The 13,748-nt window shown below is 38.3% G+C and overlaps 2 protein-coding genes across 7 annotated transcripts in view; both read right to left on the bottom strand.

Annotated features, from left to right (window-relative positions):
* Positions 1-3,219, bottom strand: part of NEXN (nexilin F-actin binding protein) — a 73,501-nt gene extending 70,282 nt beyond the window's left edge. For 2 of the 3 annotated variants that reach the window (XM_068540154.1, XM_068540155.1), the window contains exon 1: positions 2,969-3,219. In XM_068540154.1, coding sequence (XP_068396255.1) covers positions 2,969-3,147 — 179 coding nt within the window. In that variant the 5' untranslated portion in view covers positions 3,148-3,219. Of the gene's footprint in view, positions 1-2,964 lie in introns of all 3 variants that reach the window. The other variant, XM_068540156.1, reaches the window with a different exon arrangement.
* An 84-nt stretch (positions 3,220-3,303) lies between these two features.
* The window catches only part of MIGA1 (mitoguardin 1), a 93,796-nt gene continuing 83,351 nt past the window's right edge, over positions 3,304-13,748 (bottom strand). For all 4 annotated transcript variants that reach the window (XM_068540157.1, XM_068540159.1, XM_068540158.1 and 1 more), the window contains 4 exons: positions 13,492-13,608; positions 11,521-11,735; positions 7,656-7,742; positions 3,304-3,954 (listed from right to left, as the gene is read on the bottom strand). In XM_068540157.1, the coding sequence (XP_068396258.1) occupies positions 3,807-3,954; positions 7,656-7,742; positions 11,521-11,735; positions 13,492-13,608 (567 nt within the window). In that variant the 3' untranslated portion in view covers positions 3,304-3,806. The remainder of the gene's footprint in view (positions 3,955-7,655; positions 7,743-11,520; positions 11,736-13,491; positions 13,609-13,748) is intronic.

Below are 13,748 nucleotides of genomic sequence, written 5' to 3'. Positions count from 1 at the left end.
ACACTTACTAGATGGCAGATGATGTATCAGATGCTTTCACATATGCACTTTCATTGAGATATGGCAATGCAAGAAAAAACATCCTATGCATGGGGAAAAGAGGGAACTACATCAAAATACTAACCGTTTATGTGTCAGATGATGAGAGCCCCCTTTTCAGTTCCCCACAATTTTTAACCATAAATATAATATGGTTGTATTAACTTTATAATAAAAAACAAATTTGACTGAAAGTTAAATAAATAAGTTGGATTTCTGGGTAAAAATCCACCCATCCTAGAGTGTAGAAAGTATACTACCATTAAGTCAAGCCAAACTATGTGCTGAGCATTTAAATAGAAAAAGAAAATACAACAACTCTAAGTGTATATAGATATGTAATCTTGCAATTATAAAACCAGAAGAAAGGGCTTCCCTCGTGGCGCAGTGGCTGAGAATCTGCCTGCTAATGCAGGGGACACGGGTTCGAGCCCTGGTCTGGGAAGATCCCACATGCCGCGGAGCAACTGGGCCCGTGAGCCACAATTACTGAGCCTGCGCGTCTAGAGCCTGTGCTCCGCAACAAGAGAGGCCGCGACAGCGAGAGGCCCGCGCACCGCGATGAAGAGTGGCCCCCGCTTGCCGCAACTGGAGAAAGCCCTCGCACAGAAACGAAGACCCAACACAGCCATAAATAAATAAATAAATAATTTTTTAAAAACCAGAAGAAAGAGAACATGAAAGAAACTATACAAGTGATGTAGACCACAGACAGATTAAATAAGAACAGAGATATGTGAAATTGTTAAGAATGCTGTAGGTCATTCTCCTTCTTAATTATAAAGTTGACTACTAAGATGTTTTGTGTGTGTGGCCTACATACCATACAATGTACTAAGTCCTCTCTTCTATAAAATCTTTCAGACATCTGCCCATCTGTTACATACTTTTCTACATTTACTACATTGTTTTCTTTCTTTTAGGCATGTATTTTTATTTAAACAATACTTTTATTTGCCTTTAGGGTGTTTCAAAGGTAACAGTAGGTTTTCTTTTTTTTTCCTAAATAAAGTAGTATCTCATTTCAGGCCACTTGGGTTCTAAGCAATCTAAATTCCCAATTAATCTCTTCCAAATATACATATCCAGTTTTCATTCTGTTCACAAATGAAACCCTAACCCAAATTCCTCAAATGTAATTTCAGGGGAAAAATACTGTTCAAAAACCTAGATAATGCATTCCTTCGCTGATGCTAAATATAGTCATCTCAAGATGACATACATTTTGACAATGATCAGTCTTACATATCAAATTTTCAAAAATAGCACAGATTCCATTTTCAATGAGTAGGAAAAATTGCTATTCACTACATTTCAGCTTAAAATGGATTTAAAAGTGTGACTCTTTCATGAAAATAGAAATTACATCAATACTGTATCAACGTAAACTGGATTTAAAAGAATTTTGTTGTGGTTTTTGCTTAGGGCTCTTTAAGGGAGTCGTAGCAGACAAAATACAGAATTGCCCACACTTTTCTTTCAAGTATTCCCATCCAGAGTATAAAATATCTTCAAAAATAGGGGGCTAATAGCTGTGAGAAAGAATCTGACTTAACTACATTAAGTAATCAAAGTTCATTTATACTAAATATACCTCCTCAAAAAAAACCCTGTCCCTCAATTTGGTTGATAATGCACTTTTCCACCCTACCGGGCTTCAAAACTCAAAAGAATTTCAGAGACTTATGTGTATTCTGAGTTTTCTTATGGCATCCATTTAACCTGTAAAAGGACTGGCGGAGAATAATGTGGTTCACTCAATGACGGGTGACTAAGATGGTATAAATACCTGAGTTTATATAATCATGCTACCCAACACATAGTTATGTTGTGACTCGAAGGCCAATGGGCCCATACATGAACTCATTAACAAAATTAAGCTGGTGAATGATGCGCCCGTTGCTTTGCTCACGGAACTAAATTCTTTCTTATTATGGCTTAACTTCTTTTCTTTACCTGCCTCCAGCCCAAGGACAGACATTTTGTTAGGGCATATCTTTATGCTATTTTTATCTTGTTCTCGTTCTATCCTCCCTCTCTGTCTCTCTCTCCCACTCTCTCTTCACCCCAACCCCCTTTCCAACTCTCTACGTTCGCATTATGGACCTTAAATTAAATAAATATTAATGAAGATCTTGAAGCCATTGCGATAATCAACTAACCTCTCAACTAGGTTATTTTCTTTATAAACGCCATTAATAATAAAATTTTAGCATTTGTAGAGCTTTGCAGAGTTTACAAACAGTTGGAATGGCTCGGCGTTTTCAAAAAGCATACAGAGAAGGGAGGTCTCGAGAGGTGACTACATCATTCACTCCAACTTCCAGCTCTAGTTGCACAACTCCCAACATCCGACATCGGTCAGAATCACGAAAAACTAGTCTGGAGGGAGGGGGCAGATGCTGGGCTGTTAAATCACATTTCAGTCCCCAGCCTCCACAGGGACCGATCGGGAATGACTTCTCTTAAAAACAACAGGCACTGCCGGCGGAGACGGAGACCGCGCCGGAGGCACGTGGTGGGGGACGACAGGGCACTTTACCTGCCGGGACCCCTGGGACAGAGAAAGGGGACCGGCACCCGCTCCACCGCCGTAGGGCTCACTCCCTGCAGGACCGAGAAAGCTCCCGAAACTGCACAGACATGGCGCAAGCCGAGCTGAAGCTGCGGAGCCGGGCAAGGAAACCGTGGCCAGGAGCCCGAGGCCGGTGACCGCGGAGGCACAGCCAGGCCGACCCCGGTCCGCCCTCCGCCGAGCCCGCGGAAGCGGCTCCGAGGGCCGTTTCGCTCGCGCCGGGGGACCAGCGCGTCGCCACAGCTGGATGGAGCCGGGCCAGGAGCCGGGGCGCGCGTCCCCGCCGCCCCGGGGGAGCCGACGGCTCCGTCTCGGCCGCCCCCTCCCCACGTCCCCCCGACTCCTCTCACCCGCCTCGAGCCGGCGACACGCGAAGGTCCGGGGTGCGCGCTGGCAGGCTCTGGGCGCCGGGGTGTGGTCAGGAGTCCTGGCGCTCCGGCCGCCGCCGCTCCAGCCGCTACGAGCCCTCTGGCCGCCGCCGGCTCCAGCAGCAAGTTTCCATAAAAGTCCTGGTGTGCAGCCTGTTCCCGCATTCCAGGCGGGCCCAACGCCGGCTGCAGCTGTTCCAGAACACGAGGCCAGTTCCCCCAACCCCCCGCCTCCGCCGTGTAGCCCGGAGAGGGGTGGAGAGTACACGAGGAAGGCGGGCGAGGGGGGCGGTGGCTGCCAACTTTCCGCCGGGACCTGCGGGTCGCCCAAATTCCTGCGCTGACCCCCTGCGCTGACCCCCTCCCCGCGGGCCCGCCTCCACCTCCCGGCGGGGTCCGGGGAAGGCAGGCTGCCTCCCTTGTGGGAAACGAGTGCTACCGGAATGGGATTCAGAAACACGCGGCGGCTGCCTCGCCGCGACCCGCAGCCGCTTTGCGGTGGGCCCGCTTCTCAGCTGCCCGACCGGTCCTGGTGTCTACGAAGCCGAAGCACTGCCTTATCTTCATCCAGAGCGTCGACCCTCGGCACACCTTCCTTTTACTGTTGAGAGCACAGGGCAGCAGACCGGGGACCACTTCATTTGTCTTGCTCTCCTTTTCTTGGTTCTGGTCTTCAACTCCAAAGAGAATGGCTGATAGAGAAAAGTGGAAGAAAGAGGGGGGAGGGGGCGGGGAGGAGGAGGCATAAAAATAAATAATATTTATATAATCTTCCAATTTTCCTTAATTGAAGGCAAATCATCTCTGGTCTTTCTAAACCTACATTAAGGCATCTTGCGAATATTAGCACCACAGAACTTTTCAATCTGGACCACCAGACTGCCAATTAAACCCATCAGACAACCCACATTAAAACCTGAAATACTCATCCAGCGGCGCCATTTTCCTGGTGGGGAGATCTTCAGTTCTTCACTGCATGCATAAAATGAATATAAATTTAATGAATGAGTGAATGAATTAACAAAATCAAACTAGCATCCACACAGATAAGCCGGGGACAACCACCTCCAATTTCCAGCCCTGGGCACAGTGGTGCTCAGGTTATATTTTCAGGGATTTTGAAAAGGCCTTCTGGTCTTAACTAAAACTTTCCTTCTCCATCCCATCCCCATACACTATTTACTCGGGATGGAAATTCTTTTAAGAGGTATAAACCATTCATTCTTCAATTAGAGAAAAGTTCTAGATTGGTAATTAAAACAGCTATTTAAACTTACTCTAATACAGATTAGCGTGGCCTGGATGATCTAGCTTGTTCCCTTGCACCCGTCAATCCCATCACCCTAACCTTCTTCAGTTCATGGAATTTTCCGTGGTCATTCTGGCTGCAGGGCCTTTGCATAAGCTGTTCCCTCTGCATGAAATTCTCTTTCCCTGGACTCTTCACCTACCTAACTTCAACATATGCTTTTGCTGTCTGCTTGTATGTTGCTCTCTCAGAGAAGTCTTCCTTTTACCCCAATCTTTATCAGTACCCCCATTATAAATTCTCACTCCACCCTTTTCTTCCTTACACTTACCAATTTATAATTAACACATTTATATTTATGACTTAAAGGAGTAGAAACTGTCTTAACTGATCCACTCAGATTCACCAGATACAATAAAGCTCTTCATTCTTCCTATAAACTCTGCTAGCTACCCACAGCATGCAAGGCCTACCTCTTCTCCCCTCAATTCATCATTCATTCATTCAACAAATATTCAGTTCTAGATACTTAGGATACAGCAGTCACAAAACAAATAAAAAGCCCTGCCATCATGGGACACACATTTTAGTGGAAGAGGGCAGCCAGTAAGCAAATAAACAACTAAGTGGTATGCATTAGAGATAAACCACAGCAGAAAAGTAGGGAATACTGGGAATGGAGTGGGAGAAAAGTGGTCCAGAAGGAGGTGCAAAAGCCCCAGGAAGGATCCTATCTGACATGTTCTAGGAAGAGCAAGAAGGCTTCTGTGGGTGAAGCTGAGTAGGCAAAGGGTGAAATAATACTAAGTGGAGTGGAGCAGGAGATAGACTGTGAGAAACCTTTTTTACATTGTAAGGACTTTGGCTTTTACTCTGAGTAAGATGGGTGGCCACTGGTGGATTGTGAACAAAGCAGTGACATAATCTGACATATTTTTAACATGCTCACTCTGGCCAATGTGCTGCAAACACACTAAATGAAGCAGGGAGACCAGTTAAGAGGCTTCCAAAATAATCAGGATGACAGGTAATGGGAGTTTGGAGCAAGATGATAGTTCTGAAGGTAGTGAGAAATGCTTGGCGTATTTTTTTTCTTGGTACTTTTTAAAAAGTGGAACTGGTAGGATTTTGGTAACAGATTGAGTGTGAGATGTGAGGAAAAGAAGTTTGGGGCCTGAGGAACTGGAAAAATGTTTTCATTTACTGGGATGAGAAAGATGGGGAGAAGGTTTAGGCTGGTGTGGTCGGGAGCTCCGGTTTGGACATGCTAAGTCTGAGAAGACTATTAGAAATCCAAGATTTGTCTGTCCGTGTAAACATTCCTTGTATATTTATCATGAATCGATTAGATTTGTTCTCAGACTTGATTACATCAGTTGCATGTTACTGAAATCACACAAACATTACAAAAAGGAAGAAATACAAAAGCAAAAATAAACAGTTAATAGTTTTTATAAAAGCTAAGTTGAATGCTTTGAAGACGTAATGAAAGCAAATAGCTTATAAACATTACCATCAAGCTAGGTGTGGGGAAGACAAATGTAAAAGATTGGGTAGAAAATTATGAAAACCTAGGGGGATTTGGGACTCATTGCTTTTCATGTAACTTTTTCTCCTTTAAATAAGGGAAACGGGAAAACCCAGATGATGATTTCGAGGTATAGTTTCTACAACAAAGACATCTCAGAATACCCAGTAGATCCATACTCCCAGTAAAGGCCTTCACCCTACCTCAAAAGATTGGTCCAAGAATGTGCACATATTCATTTAAAATTAAAATGTCTACATTATCTATATACAATTTATTATGATTCCCTGGTGTGATATCCAGCCACCAAAATAACCCCAAATGATCCCGCCTCCTAGTCTTTCCACCCTTGTGTAATCTCCTCCCACATTGTGTCAGGGTTGGTCTGTGTGACTAACAGAATATGGCACAAGTGATGGTATGTCCCGTTCAAGTCTAGGTTATAAAAGATACTGTGTCTTTTGCCTTGATATCTCTTGGATTACTCACTCTGGGGAAAGCCAGCTGCTATATTTTAAAGATACTCAGGCAGCTCTGTTAAGAGGCCCACATGGCAAGGACCTAAAGCCCCCTGACAACAGCCATGTGAGTGAGCAAATCTTGGAAGCGAATCTTCCAGCCCTAGTCAAACCTTCAGATGACTGCAGTCTCAGGACAGACCCTAAAACCCTGGACCACTAGAACCAGCCATTCCTAAATTCCCAACCCTCAGACACTATGGGAGATAATGCTCGTTGTTTAAAGCTGCTAAATTTGGGGATAATTTTTTATGCAGCAATAGATAACAAATGCACCCGCTTTAACCTACTTTTAAAAAAATTATCCACCTGCTACCACATTAAGCACTCAGTCCTTTTTAAAGTCCCTGGGCCTATTCTCTCACAGTGTTATTAAATAAAAGAATTAGCAAAATTCTAGAAGTCACATATTTCAGGTGCTTTCAAATGTCGAAGTTCTTCTCTATATTTAAGTATTATAGTATTATTTCAAATAGCAAATTACAAAAGTTCTGTAATTTCCTATATATAAGTATACTTTGTGAAAGGCTTTTGTGACACACATAAGAGACAGTTAAAAGCAAAATGTTGAGGTGGTATTTGATATACCAGTTGCCTTGCTGTGGCTTTTAAGTACAGAATAAAAAGCATCATAGAAGGAAGGTTTGCTTTTTTTTTTTCCTGTACTGGAATTCAGTCCTTTCCTGCCCAAATGATAAAGGTTACTTAAGGGTTTTCACTGTTCAAAGGTAGAAAAAAACAAAAAAAGAACCTCATCAGACAAAAGAGTTGAGGAGCCTGATCAAAGATGTCAGTAGCATGAGGACAGAAAGAGATTAAAGGAGAAGTGGCAGGGTAAAGTGTCACAGAATACAGAGTGTAGGAAGAAACACTACCTAAAAAATAGAAGTCAAAAGCAAGAACAGTAGGAAACACAGCTGGATAAACCAAGTGAGTTTATAACGATTTCCAGCAAAGCCCTACAAAGAGTGTAACAATAAGACACTGAGACTCTTGTAGAGGAGTATTTTAGACAAACATAAAAATTCGGAGAGACATGTTTAAAGGGCAAAATATTAAGTTCATGTAGCAGGGTCAAAGAGGACGGCATGAGACGACAGGAGGATGGCAGATGACAAAGAAGACAGAAGATGAGATTGAGACATGGATATTTCCCATTCCATCTCCAACCCTATATCCTTGCTAGGAAAAAATTTAACTCATATTTGTATGGTTCGTTTATTAAGTAATATACTTAAGTTTATGTTTGGTTTAACAGTCTAAAAATATAACTATATACATTTATCTATACTGTAGAGGTTTATTCTAAAATAAACCTCTTCATTAAAAAGTCCCAAATCGAGAATACTGTTTTTATCACGAGATAAACCCTTCTCACCATCCGGAGTCTTCAGTGGTATCCAGGCAGCATCCCTCTCCTTGACTAAATGTATCTGAACCAAGAAGTGGTGGGCAAGGGGCGTGTCTGAATAGGGAAGGATGCACGTACACCAATAAGATAAATTTATATTGTGTTTGATGGCAATTTTAACCAAAACACTTTAAATTATTAATAAAAAACCACAAGTACTTTGCCTTTATTGATCACAAAACTGTTTTCTCTCCCAGTTCATACATAAAGAAAACATACTTTTACACTTGATTTCAGTATTTCTGCAGTGTTCTGTATTCTCCATGCCTGTATATGTGGTCTTATGGAGACTGAAAGCTCCCATAAGGTAGGTAGGGTTTGCTGAGACAAGTGTGACCTTGCAAATATATATAAGCATTGTATAAAATATTCAATACATCAGCAAGATGTACCATCACTTTTTTATTTGGCATAAGTAGAAATACATCCATGTTACAGTGCTTATTTTGGCTAAAGAGCCAGTGCTATTTTTTTCTGCTACTGTAGTGTTTCACTCTTACATAAATTAATAAGTGCAGTCCTTACATATAAGAAATAGACACATTTACTGTCATCAGCCAAGTAAAGCTAATACACGGTTGTTCTCAAACTAAGCAAAACAATAACATAATATAATCATTAGGAACAAAGAAAGGATGCCCTTATTTCCATTAATCACAGACTATACAAATTCTTAAGTCTCACATACAGAGGTATTTCTAAATTTGATTAATCCAAGCAAAAAAAAAATTTTTTTTAACTCAGCCTAATTCTTACAACCACTTTGAAATATATATTCCAAATAATTTCCTAATATGTGTTCATATTAAAATAAAAGCAAATTATGTTATGAACATAATTTAAAATTTCTAATTATGAAAGGTCACAGAGAAGTATGTTAAGTGTTACTTTGGCATTCCTATCTCACAGGTTTAAAGGAATGATAAACTAAAGAATTCTTTTGTAATGTAAATAATCACTCCCTAGATAATCATTTAAGCGGAAAATATTACATCTTAAGGCAAGAAAAAGTCTGTAAATATTTTTTATAAAGTCAGTTAATTCAACAAATTAATAGAATCACAATAAATATATACAAATAAAAAAATTCTTTATGAGAAGGAAAAAGTTCTTTGGAGCTGACTATAACAGTATGAAAAACTTGCCTTCTTTTTAAAAAGAATCTCATTTTGACATTTAATAAACATATCACAATCCTCCAAGAATAAATAACTAGGCTTTTAGTTGAACAAAGATGTAGAGAAACCAAAATAGAAAAAAAAAATCATCAAATATAAATCACCTGAACACTTATCTTTTTCCTTCCAGAAAACAGGAGGAAAAAAAATCCATTTTCTCATGATTAATTCAAGGTCCTCTTATAATTCACATAGGGAAGCAGATGGTAGAACTCACGGTGGCAAAGGCAATATTCTGATAATACTACCATGAAGAAGTGTTAAATAGGGTTTTATCCCAAAAGGCTCTGGACCAATTTACTTACTTTTTATTTTTTGAAACATTGCTTTTATCTATTTAACCCAATTTCAAGGCAAACTGAAATTGGAACATACGCCTCAAGCACTCTTCAGTGGTCAGAAACATTTTTAAGAGCTGTTTCTTTAGAAAGGTCATGTTTCTTCCCTTATAATAGAGAGGGTTTTTTTCTATACCTACTACCTTGAAAGTCTATTTGGTCATTCTTGTCTCTTGAGTCAAAGGCCACATAGAACGCCTCTTACTAAGGTAGTAGCTTCTGAACTGACCAGAAACTAATCAACCTCAAGCACTGAATTTGACAAAACAACCTCTTAAATATGGGCAATTTCTTTTTTTTTTTTTTAAGGTGAAATGTAAAAGAAAAAACACCTTCTGGAAAGTCATTCATCTTATCTGATGAAATAAATTTCCCAGAGTTGTTTCATGTACTAGCAGCATTATTAAATAGTGCAGTTCTTCAAAACAGATTTCAAACAATATCCTCCTCAAATAAAAAAGTAATTAAGTTTACTTATAGCTTTGTTTATAAAACCACAGCTTAAAACATTCAGCCCCCCAAACAGGAAAATTAACATAAGCAATAACTATCTTGCTTATACAATGATGGGAATGGGTGTGTGCACACATGTGTGTATGTGTGTGAATCATTCAAGGCCAGTGGTACCTCAACAAGAAACCAAAATACAGGATACAAATTAAAAAGTAAAATATTACATAATGGAATTTTTAGCTTTGATACCTCTGAAGATACTCCTCCATCAACAATAAGAATTATGAACAGCCAAGTGTTAAATTAAGAATATATGTAATATATGTAAGAGAAGTCAAGGAACTATATACTCAAAATATATTAGAGCAATATTTCATATTGTTTAATGTTGTAACCTACACATTATGGAACACAGCACATGCAAACAGCATAAAGGTTCTGAATGTCCTATTTTGTAACTAATATTACATAAATGTGCCACATATATAAACTTAAAACCTTAAAAGATTATGCTTCTTTCCCCACTTTTCATTTTCTATTCATTCATCAGAAACTAGGCACTTTAAAAATGCACTTAAAAAAATATATTTTAGATCCTTCTGGATAACTCACTCCTAAAATGAATAAAGCCCCCTTTAGGAGCAAAATCAAGAAATCCAATCCACTGTTTTACTCAGACAGCCACTCTAAATAAGTGGCATATGATTTACACACAAAATTAATACAACTCTGAAAGTATCTAATATACTCTGAAGAACCTTATTCATATGAACAACCCACTTGTTCATATAGCTATCATAAAGGACAGGAAACATACTTCCATACCATTAAAAAATATTTTGTTATATATTCAGGGGGAAAAACCTTCTTTAAGACCTCCCTAAGATTCAAAGTATCAATGAATAACTTAAAAATATGGTTATAATATGACAAATTCTCAGTGTGCTAAGTTCTCTGTAGAAACAACTAAAAGCCATGCATAAGGAGAAAGAAGAAATGATTTTACTGTATCAAGATTAATACCCTAGGATGTTGGGAGATAGTCTCAAAACTACATGGAAAAATTTTAATTGCCTGTCATAGTTAATAAATGTTATATTTGTAATCAATATTCATTCAAGGGAAATGTTCTAATCTACACCAAGATAAAAGAAATTTCTTCAGTCTCTTTATTGTAACATAGGACCAACTGTAATGTATTTTGGAAACTTCAGTAAATCTAATATAAACTTGTAACTTGTAAACTTCTCAGTGGCAATTCATTTAAATGTTCTGTAACGATACTCGGCTATTACAGTTTCTTTGATTCAAATACTTAAGCAAATGCACAAGCAATAACATAAGCAGTACGTATTAAATACCACTACTGCCTAAACCTGCTTGAACAACAAATAACTTTACAATTAAAAATACATTTTCAGGCAAAGTTAACTTTGTTGGCACTAGGAGTAATATATTCTTGCATGTGTGGGCCATAAAAGTCTTGGCTAAAGTATATATATTCCAGGTGCAAAGCATAAAAACAAAGCTTTTGAGAATGAAACTGGACATTTCAGACAGCTTCAAGACAAAAAATCAATTAACTCCCAAGTACTGGTTTCAATTCAAGCAGTATTTCTGTAAAATATACATTTCACAAAGATTATTACCTAAAGATTAAAAAAAAACACTTCGGATACACTACATGGGGATTAATGACAGAACTTCTGTGTAAGTACAGTACAATCACTCATTCTTTACTAGGTTTTTTTTTCCTCCCTGAGTCCATATCCACCAATTCTGTGTAATACATATTACAAAATCAATAGTTACCTTAAAATATTTCATAGCACACTGAAATTGTCTGATTTTTATGGTACTTACTGTACTTTGGCTTCTAATAGGCCACTGGGCATAACATGACTGTGACTACTTATACAGCTACTTGTATGCCTCAGTGCATCGGCTCCAAGATAGGCCATTAAAAGTTCAGTGCGGCGAATAAGCAACTGCATGAGGTCTTCAGCCAAAGTCTCTATACTGGAATAGCGTACCTTCTCAAAATCAAAAATGTCTTTGAGAAAGAAAAGAACTTGATTCTGGAAAATGAACACAAAACAAATTGGCACTTATTAGACCGAAGTTATATTAAAACTAAATAGTTACTAATATTGTAACAAACATTGAATTAGGGGTCAGTTCCACTACTAATTTCAAATCTCAATAGAAAAGGAACCTTGAACAAGTGATTAAACCTTTTTGGGGAGTCTCATTTTCTTTTTCTGTAAAAAAAGGGATAAGTACTACTTGTCATTTTTACTAGTCAGGGCTGATGTAACGATTAAAAAAAAAAAATCTCGGGAGGGTGGGAGGGAGATGCGAGAGGGAAGAGATATGGGGATATATGTTTATGTATAGCTGATGCACTTTGTTATACAGCAGAAACTAACACACCATTGTAAAGCAATTACACTCCAATAAAGATGTTAAAAAAAAAAAATCTCTGGGAAATGCCAGTAAATACTAAAGCACTGTATAAACGTAAGGGGCTACTATTAGTCCTTTCCCAATAATTGAAGTTTGCATTGTTACCTATGAGCACTGGTAATACTTTAAGACAGAAGAGTAAACTATTTCCAATAATCATAACTTATAAATTTCAAATGTTTATTTTTCTGTACCAAAAAAGACTTAAGACATGTGAAAAATAAAAATAATTTCAGGTCTCAAATCAGTGGAAGATCATGAAGGATATTTCACTTCAGTAACTTAATACTTATGCTGAAACCCATTTTAAGCAACTTGTATACTACTAAGTAAGTCTCAGGTTGTTATGCCATGATGGAAAACAAAGTAATTCCAAAGAACAATAAAACAGGAATATTTAATTTCTATCCTACAGAAATCAACTGTTAAGAAGTACTAAGAAGGCACAGTTCATAGATTTCATTGGATTTTATATCTGGAAGGGTCGCTGGCAATCAACCTGTATGGTCCCCTCATTTTATGAAGAGAAGGAGGACAAAGCATGATTTGCCCACAATCAGAGTGCTCATTAATGGCATACTTAATTCCCAGTCCAAACTTTTCCCTCTAAACACATACCTTACACTTGAGAGGTCAAGTAAATTAATCAAAAATTGAGTTTTCAATGACAGTAAAAAAAAAAAAAAGTCCTAAACCATTTACATAAATGCTACATTAATGGCACATAAACAAAAAAAAATTTAATTTTTTAAGTGAAGGGTATAGAGAAACATCCAAAGTTTCAAACATCAAAAACTTTCAAATTCATACTTGATTATGTTTACTTTTATTTGCTCCTTGAAACTCAGCCTAAATTCAGGACTATTAAATAGTGAGACTTTTCTTGGCACTGTGCCAGGCAGAAATTTCCGCAACAAGAGGCAACTTGTGTTTTGGTAAATTTAAACTGACTTTGGAATACAATTTTAACATCCCACCTTATTTCTCACAGCTGGGATTTTATCATTCATATTACCTTGAACTAGAACTTATTTCTAAATTGCCACATGTGCAATAAAGACAGATATTATTTGTTTTACAAATTTCAGAAGTGTCCAGGCATGCAGAACTGTCTATAGCAATTTGTTTAACATTGTAACACATATGAGAACATGTACACATTACAGAAGGAACCGATAAGGTGAATGGACTTGCTCAATCTTCTCCAGGATAAAGCACCAAATCTATATAATACTGTTTCACTGTCATGGGTGACTTTTATAATCTTACATTTAAATAACATTCTTCTACAAAACCAAAACCAAACAGAATAAAACTTTATCTGTTTTTCAGTTTAGAAAAAAGAAATGATTCAATGACTGAACATACCTTAAAGAAGCAACATAAATCATAGAGAGAATTTCTAGGACCCAAAAAGCCCCAGGCTAGGACAGGGCTGATGTGCTCACAAATGGCATAAAAATGGGCAAAAAATCCATCTGGGATCTGTTACGAAGTAAAGGAGAATCAAGTTATTTTTACCTTCTTGCATTTGCTTGCTATCCATCATATGACCAGCTCTTTTTGAGGACAGACCAAGGGTCAATGATAAGCTAGCTTAATAAGACAGTTAATACACATACAAG

Source organism: Eschrichtius robustus, chromosome 3, assembly GCF_028021215.1.
Source record: "Eschrichtius robustus isolate mEscRob2 chromosome 3, mEscRob2.pri, whole genome shotgun sequence".
In the NCBI taxonomy this organism is placed as follows: domain Eukaryota; kingdom Metazoa; phylum Chordata; class Mammalia; order Artiodactyla; family Eschrichtiidae; genus Eschrichtius; species Eschrichtius robustus.
This window is presented reverse-complemented; position numbering and strand designations above follow the sequence as displayed.